Source organism: Frankliniella occidentalis, unplaced genomic scaffold (genome assembly GCF_000697945.3).
Source record: "Frankliniella occidentalis isolate FOCC.00 unplaced genomic scaffold, Focc_3.1 Scaffold4, whole genome shotgun sequence".
Classification (NCBI taxonomy): domain Eukaryota; kingdom Metazoa; phylum Arthropoda; class Insecta; order Thysanoptera; family Thripidae; genus Frankliniella; species Frankliniella occidentalis.
In genome coordinates, this window is record NW_026267134.1 from 3,847,288 (window position 1) to 3,855,584 (window position 8,297).

Genomic DNA, 8,297 nt, shown 5'->3' on the forward strand with positions numbered 1-8,297 from the left:
TTCCCAAACATTTTTTATCAATTTCGGTTTCAATATTTTAAAGTTCCAACAAGGAGTACTCACCCGCACAGCCGGGTGTACTCGCCGGAGAGGAGTTGCGCGCGGCGCTGCAGGTGCGCCAGGCCCTGCGGGGAGGCGAGCTGCACGCCGCTGAGCTGGCGCAGGCCGCGGGGGTCGGCGCCGAGCAGCGCCTTGCTCTGCAGGGTGACGGAGCACTCGGGCTCGCAGGCGAGCCGCAGCCCGCCGAGCCACGCCGCCACGGCGCTGCCCGCGCACCCGGGCACCTGCAGCTGCCGCGACTGCTCGGCCTCCAGACGCGCGCACGGCGACGCCGCCGCCGGGGTCGCCGCGGCCTCGTCCCTGGAAGCAGACAAGAAGGGCGTCGTTAATATCACAAGCAAAATGGGCATTCTGAAACGTTCTCTCAGATCAAAGTACAGGCATTTCGCAAACGAGTCAACTCGATCCCCCCCCCCTCCCCCCAGCACAGAGTCTGTGCGCATCATGCTAATCAACGTCCGCGCCGACCACCCGTTCGACGACGACGTGCATTTCCCTTCGACTGAATTACCGACCATCACAGGTTCGAGTCCCCATAATAATGCTCCCCTTTCAGCACCACGGCGCCCCGACCCGCCCCGCCCCGCCCCGGGCTCGCACGCGCCGCCGCAGCAGCGCGCTCTTTTATAATCAGAAGGCGCGAGAAACGCCGATTGCCGCGGCCGCCGTCGTGATGCCCTGCCGGCCCTGCCGGCCCTGCCTCCCCGTCGAGAGGCACAGCCGAGCCCCGCGGCCCCCCCGAGCCCGTGTGCCGCGGGCGCCGCCGCGGAGGCCGGCCGGCGCCGCCCGGGGCGTGATTTAATAACAATAACGTCGGCGATAAAAACCGGAAGAGCAATGGAGTAGGGGGGCGGCCGGGGGCGGCCGGGGGGCGGAAAGCGCTGGAGCCGCCGCCGCCGTTCAATCTGTGGCGGGAGAAAGTATAAAACATCCCGGGCCGGACACCACCGACTACTACTACTACTTCTCTACCGGCCGAACGCACTTGCTGCTCCCCCCCTTCACTGTCGATCGCTCGCGCCGCTGCTGGAAAGCCACGCAGAGTGGAAATGGAGCCGCGCACCACTCGGTGCGGTTTGCGGCCGGCGGCGGGCAGGCCCATAGCCCGGCCAGGAAGGCCCCGCGAGATAAGCAGAGTGAGCCGCGCGCTCCAGTTTGAAATCTCCCGCGCAGCGCGAGTTTCCGAACACAGCAGCGCGGGCCCGCGCGCGCGACGCTTATGAAACAGGCTCTATCAACGCGATCGAGCAGCTTCACAAATTCACCCTCTGTGAATTGGTTTTCACACAAACTTGCATAACTATCTTCGTCTCTCGATGACTTATGTCAACGGCTGCCGCCCGTGGTGGGGCCGGGTCAGGAGGACCGTCGTCGCTGAGGGGGGCCTCTAGGCACATCAAAGTCAAACCGCACCCAGATTACTGTGTCTCGGGTTATTACTGATTAAAATGCGAGCCCCCCCCCTCCCCCTTCACCGCGTTGCCGCGCTCCAGCCCTATAAGACTTATAAAAGGGCCGATCGGTTTCCTATACCGCCCCGGGCGGAGCAGCAGCAGCAGCAGGTGGTGTGGGGCTCGCGCCCCGCCAGGCCACGCCCCGCCACGCCCCGCACTGTCGTATTATGAACCTATCCATCACGGTGTAATTCCCCGGGGCCTGCGTTTTCCCTCTTCTTCTCTCGCCGTCACTTTTCACTGTACCACTGGAATGCCTCCTACTACTACACAACGCGCGCGGGGCGTGGCGCGGCGCGGAGCGCGGAGCTGCGCGCGGAGTCGGCGGGCTGATTTGCGTGAAGACAAACACGCCGTCTGCCCGGCTCTCTGCTCTGGCCGGCCCGGCGTGTCCCGCGCGCAGCGCAGCCGCATCGGTAGGATCCGCCGATAGCCACTTATTAAATCAGAAGCGTATTAAAACGGAATTAGAGGCGGAGCTGCTGCTGCTGATGCTGGAAGGTAAACTCGGTTGGTCGCGGTGGATTTAATGGCATGACCCGACCCTGCCCTGCTGCTCTGATGTGCTGCTGCTGCGTCGGTTTTTATTGTCGGATATCGATAATTATTTTCCCATCACAAGTCGCACGTTCACACGCGCGTTCATCTTAACCAAGTCGCGCACCCATCGCGCACGAAACAAGAAGGAAGAAGCGTCAGGCGAAAAATACTAGTAGTCAACGTGTCGAACGAAGTGTAAGGCGATGAGGCCGCAGCTGTTGTTGTTGTGGTCCGGAGCGATACTTCTGGGGACCTCTACACAATAACGAGAATGCTCCCTGCCGGCTCAGCAGCCGCGGGCCTGGCCGGTACGGCTCCCGCGGCCTCTCGCCGCCGGACACAGCGTGCCCGCCCTGCGATAACGAACACGGCCGATAAGGGGAACTGGCTGCAATGCGAACTGCAATACGGCGTTTGAAACGCGACGATTTCCGTTCCGCGAAGTGACATTAGTGGCGGGGACCCGGGGACCCCGAGGGGGGCCGCCGTGGCCGCGGGGCCGGGCGCTCGCGCACTTGCTCTCGCACGGTGTAACTTACGTCTGGCTGATCCCACCCCGCTACCCCGGGAGAGTAACTCGAGACGAATCTCTAATCTCTCCCCCCACCCCCACCCCCGTCCTCCCCGGCGTCCCCCCGCCTAGTCACGCCCCAAGGCTGCCGACGCTGCATTCCTCCCTGGATTCATGCGAATAATTACCACGTGTTCGTACAGAGCGAACAACAAAACCCCTCCCCGTGCTCCTCCTCCTACCTCCCCGCTCGGTTCTCTCCGTACTCACTTGACTTCATAGTTGTTGAGGAGGTTGACCGGACGCGCGCTCATCCTGAGGCGGTCATGGGCGCGCCTGCCCGCCGCGGGCGCGGCCGAGCCGCCCGCCGGCCTCCTGGTGGGCGTGGACGTCGGTGGCTGGGCGAGGGCGAGCATCGGGCTGGCGAGCTGCGCGGCCGCCGCGGGCAGCGCCTTGGGTGTGGACGTGTGCGCGGGCAGCCCCGGGCCGGACGTCACGTCCAGGAGGAGGTGCTGGTGGGGCGCGTCCAGGATGTCGGCGTGCTCCGAGGCCGCAGTCGTGTCCTCGCCGCCGTCCGGGACGGGGCGCCTGACCACGGTGGCGTGGAGGGGCGCGGGCGAGTCGCAGACGGAGCTCGCCGTCGTGGACGGCTCGTCGGCCGGCGGCGCGACCCGGCTGGTGTAGCGCTGCTGCTGCTGGCGCCGGCTGTTGGCCGCCGCGTTCTTGCGGTTCTTGATGAAGCAGCGGGGTGCGCGGTGGCCCGAGTCGGGCGGCCCGGGCAGCGGGAACGTCTGGTTGAGCGCGGCCGTCAGCTCGTCGTCCTCCAGGGACGTGTCGAGCGAGGCGGGCGCCGCGACGCTGCGGGACAGGTGGGCGCGGGAGGTGCGCCGGCGCTGCTCCTCGGCGGAGCGCTGGCGCCGGTACGCCACGGGGATGGCGGGCAGCGGTCGCGACTGGATGCACGAGTCATCCTGGGACAGCCTGTGGGGGACACAGAGCGGACAGTCAGTCACCCGACGAACGACACGGGCACGGCGTCGTCCACCTCCACCATGTCGATTGCTCACCTCCGCCTGAGTTCCCCCGGCGTGGCGTGGCCCCCGAAGGACGCGGGCCCGCGGGCGGGGCCGCGGCTGGGGCCCTGGTCGCGGGGCGTGGAGGTGCAGGCGCCGCTGAGGCACAGCTGCAGCCGGCTGTGGGTGGGGGACGGGGTGCTCGGCAGCTGCGCGCCCTCGGTCACCTGCGAGTACCATGAGAGCGGCATTAATCAAGCTGCCAAAGAGGTGTGACGGTGAAAGCGACAGTAAATGTGACACTCCCCGACAGTCACGCGAACGACGCGACGACTCACCTCCGGCGACGTGGACAGCGGCGAGGCGGCGGCACGGTGCGAGCCGTCGGAGTCGGAGAACCCCGAGTCCTGGCTCTTGTGCGAGGTGCTGGGGGAGCTGGACGCGTCCCTGCCGCCCTGCTGTTCCTGCTCCAGGACGCCGTCGGCCTGCTGGCCGGGAGTGCCGGCGGGCGCGGGCGCGGCGCCGACGGCCGGGGACGCCGCCGCCGCCGCGGCGGAGGGTCCCGGGGCGGGCGAGCGGGGGATGGGCGAGCCGAGGGCCGACATGAGATGCTCGTCGCCGTGGAAGCTCGACCACCAGACGCGGCTCTGCTGTCGCCGGAACTCGGATGACGCCGCCATGGCGAGACCTGCAACACGCACACACACACAGGAACAACATTATTACTGCAGCCAGGAGCCTGTTATTCGCACGCAATAATAGTCCGGTAAATAACGATCTGTCGGGTTAGTGTCGGATCAGCAACAACCGCTCCACTTCTACGGCCGTTGGGGAAGGCCATGTGCGCGGGAGCGAGCGCCCCTTTCTGTCTTTACTCCCAGGCCCGCGCCCCGCCCACACAGCGCACTGCGTCGTGTCGTTCTTGATGTACGTGGGTGCGTCGCCCGTCCGCGGCCGAGTTGACCCGACCCCGCCGACCGCAGTAGAAGGGCCGCTAAAAACATCTTGTCGCGAAACAAGAAGAAGAAGAGCGCAAACACTCATCACTGGCCGAGTCATTGTCGGCCAGCAGAGCCGCCGGCGTGCGTGGGTGCCACCATTTACCCGACCGGGACAAAATAAAATCCGTCAAGCCCACATTGTTCAATGTGGCTTAAAAGGGCTTCGCGTACTTGATGTGGGCTATGGACTGAATAACGCCGAGACGCTTAGACGAATCTATCTGCTAAATGTTTAAATTATGTTATTTTTATCATGTTTTTAAAGGGTGGTGAAAGGGGCACGATTGTCTTAAATATTTAGTTGTTTCCTATAACTTGCACAAAAATTTTAACACTTTTAAAAGCCTTTGCTCAATCTTCCGGCTGCCACGCTCGCACGACAAGACTGCCCCTCTGCCCTTAACCACATCCACCTTATTGAAGTCAAAATTGGCATAGGAGCCTGTGACTTTTTTAAAGAGGGGTGAAAGGGTGATGACTGACCTGACCCAAAAATATGCGTAGTTTATTGCTATGTTCAAAATTTGAGAAACATTTAACGCCATTCTGCCCATGCCATCAGCTGGGCTCCGGAGCCCGGGCCCCCCGGACCCCTCGCCTATTCAGACACCAAGAGCGGAGGGGTCCCCCTGCCCCGCCCCCGAACCTTTTTTTTTTGTGGGTGTGGGAAGGTCTCCTTGCCGAGGAGCAGGTACGTAACACGAAAATCCTTTGGCGATACACATCACAACCTCGTCATAAGGCTTTTCGTTTTGCGTTTTCGCCGCATTTTAACGCACGCGAAGGCTGACCGCGTGATCGAAATTTTGAACATCCTATAATCACATAGATAGCTTTAGTAAAGTTTCGCGATTCATACTGCCTATGCCTCCGCGTTACCATCAGCTGGGCTCCGGAGCCCGGGCCCCCCGGGCCCCTCGCCTATTCAGACACCGAGTGACCCGCCCCCGAACCTTATTTTTTTTGGTTTTGTTTTGGTGCTAGAGGGTCTCCTTGCTAGTGGATGTTGGGGGAGCAGGTACGTAACACGAAAATCTTGGCGATACACATCACGACCTCGTCATAAGGCTTCGCGATTTGCTAATCGCACGCGAAGCCTAATAACTATCCCCGGGCCATGTACGTGTTCGCTTTTCAGCTATTATCGGCAGCTGTTGGACGTATTGGAATCCCGCGATACCTCCATCTTTTTCAAGAGGTTCATAATTAATGACTAAAGAGACGTGTGTGTGTGACTGCGCTCCGCTGCCCCTGACCGGTCCGCGCGACCAAGCGACTGCTCGCCGCGTCCCGGTCGGGTCGGGGCCACTGTCATTGGTTCTTCCCAGGCTCCGTGTGTCTGCAATTAATCAAACACCACACACACACAAGAGCCATTTTCGGATTTTACGGCGTCCGCCGCAGAGCAGCGCCGCCGCGGGGTCGGTAAAGAAGAAGGAAAGGATGATGTGGGGGCAAAAAAGTGGACTGCGGCGCGGCATCACATCACGGCACTTCGCTTGGTGTCCCGAGTCCATCATAGAGTGGCGTGTCGTGCCGGGGCGTGTTGTGGCGGGGCGTGGCGGGGCGTGGCGGGACGTGGTGGGGCGTGGCGGGCCCAAGTACGGCGCGTAGGACAGGTCCGGGACCGCGCGACCGGACCCGTAGTGCCGTTTAGTACCCCTATCGCAGACTGTGTGGTGGTAGAGAGTATAGTGCGGAGTGCTGCGGGGTATTTCCGTGATTTTGTACTTGTACTGCTGCCTCGCGCCGTCGCGTTGTCGCGCTCGCCTGCCACCGACCCCGCTCACCTCTCGAGGGGCGTGGTGGGGCTTCGCACCGCAGCGAACGACACACGGGGGGAGTCGCTCTCCACCATGCACGACTGTCAATGGAGCGACGGCGACAATGACACACACTCTCACACTCGGTGAACGGCGACAGTTCCGTTTACCGCATGCATGACCGTGTGTGGCGAGAGAGAGAGAGAGAGAGAGAGAGTGGTTGTAAGTTTGTTTGTGTTCCTGCTATGCTTTCCGTTTCCTCCCACGAGTGTTCATATAAAATGTTTAATTAACCATCATCATTACCGGCGGATGAACTGGATTTGTGGAAAAGGTGGGCGGGGGGGGGGTCATCGTGTCGGCGCGGCACGGACTGAGTGAGTTGGTTCGTGCTCGACAAGAGCAGAGCAGGCTGACTCACGGACCTCACGGGCCTTCAGTCCAGGCGCCCGGGCCGGGGCAGGGCGCGCCGCAGGTTAGTCACGAGTCAGGAGTCACAACCGCCCGCCCGCCAGTCCAGGGGCCTGACTCACACTCGCTGCACCGCCGTGCCGCCCCCGGCACCGCCGCTCCTCCTCCTGCTGCTGCTGCTGCTGCTCGAGCTTCACCTTCATATTGCCTTTCGGGCCGACGCCGCCGACGACCGTCAGCTATCAGATCACACACATCTCCCTCCCTAACGCCCCGTGTCCGACGCGTGGAGGCGCTGCGCTGCTGCGTGCGTTTGGAGTGACCGGAACCGACCGGGCGGCCAGCTCGCGGGGCGTGGCGCGGGGCGGGGCGGGCCGCGTCCTTGAAGCGTATCAGTCACGGTCGCCTGGGCGCTGGCGGGCACCGCGAGCCGCGGCCCGGCAGAGAGAGAGAGAGAGAGAGAGAGAGAGAGAGAGAGAGAGAGAGAGAGAGACGGGCGTTATCGCCAAGGACTCCAGCTCGACGACGACGGCGACGTGCACTATCTCCTCCGCGGAGTGAGTGAGTGAGTGAGTGCGTGAGAGGACACGCGTCACGACGTCGTTGTCTCGGCGCGGTCGCTAAGCGCCGGGCGTGGCGGAACACCGCCGGCAGGGCGTGGTGGGGCGGCGGTCAGGACGTGCGCCTCCCAAGGACGCCCATGTCCTTCCCCAGTCCTGTCGCGCGTTATCGTGTCGAGGTCCGGAAGGATCAAGAGCTCGAGGTGGAGGACGGCGCGCCGGCGCCTAGGCGAGGCGGAGTGCGGAGTGTTCTGGTCTTGACGGTCATGTTTGTCATCGAGGTCGTGTTTATAGGTGTCTACTATATACGCGGCACGCGGGTACGCGCGTTGAGGGTGGGAACTGACGAGTCACGGCGGTGTGTACCGTCCCCGTCCCGGGGCCCCGGAGTGGCGTCCCGGCGTCCCCCATTGTGCAGATCACCGTGGTGACATTCGAATAAAGTGTCTCCCGCTCTCCCACGCCTTGGCCTGCCTATGTTTGTCTGTGTACGCAGCGGCCCCAACTCTTCGCCGTCTCTCTCTCTCTCTCTCTCTCTCTCTCTCTCTCTCTCTCTCTCTCTCTCGAGAACAGTTGAGAGCCTACCCCAACTACTCCGATAAGAAAACCCTTTATTAGTGATTTTACTACTTTCCGAGGACTAGAAAAGTGACTAATAGTGAAAACTAGTGCTGCGGAACTTGTGACATTGGTGGTAACCCGCGGGATGGCTCCGCGTGGGTAAAATACTGTTTTTTCCTGTGCGCCTACGCTTCCCGCCATGGCGTCCGGCCCATGGTTCCCACCTAACCTCAACCGAAGCAGCTCTACAAGCAACTCATCAAACCACGCCAATTCCATGGACTACAATGACGCCTACAACCACTACGAACGACTGAGCTACGCCGAGGCCACAATCAAGCCATGTGAGGTCCAAGAAAAATCAGTAACGACCCCTAACCTCAATCTATACCAAACTTCCAACAACAACAACAACAACAACAA

General features: G+C 62.2%; 1 protein-coding gene across 1 annotated transcript in view; it reads right to left on the minus strand.

Moving 5' to 3' along the window:
• The window catches only part of LOC113204193 (protein inscuteable homolog), a 93,721-nt gene that overhangs the window by 32,387 nt on the left and 53,037 nt on the right, over positions 1-8,297 (minus strand). Inside the window, exons 2-5 of the mRNA XM_052268272.1 lie at positions 3,917-4,266; positions 3,633-3,805; positions 2,836-3,546; positions 64-360 (exon numbers count right to left, since the gene is read on the minus strand). Coding sequence (XP_052124232.1) covers positions 64-360; positions 2,836-3,546; positions 3,633-3,805; positions 3,917-4,258 — 1,523 coding nt within the window. The 5' untranslated portion in view covers positions 4,259-4,266. The remainder of the gene's footprint in view (positions 1-63; positions 361-2,835; positions 3,547-3,632; positions 3,806-3,916; positions 4,267-8,297) is intronic.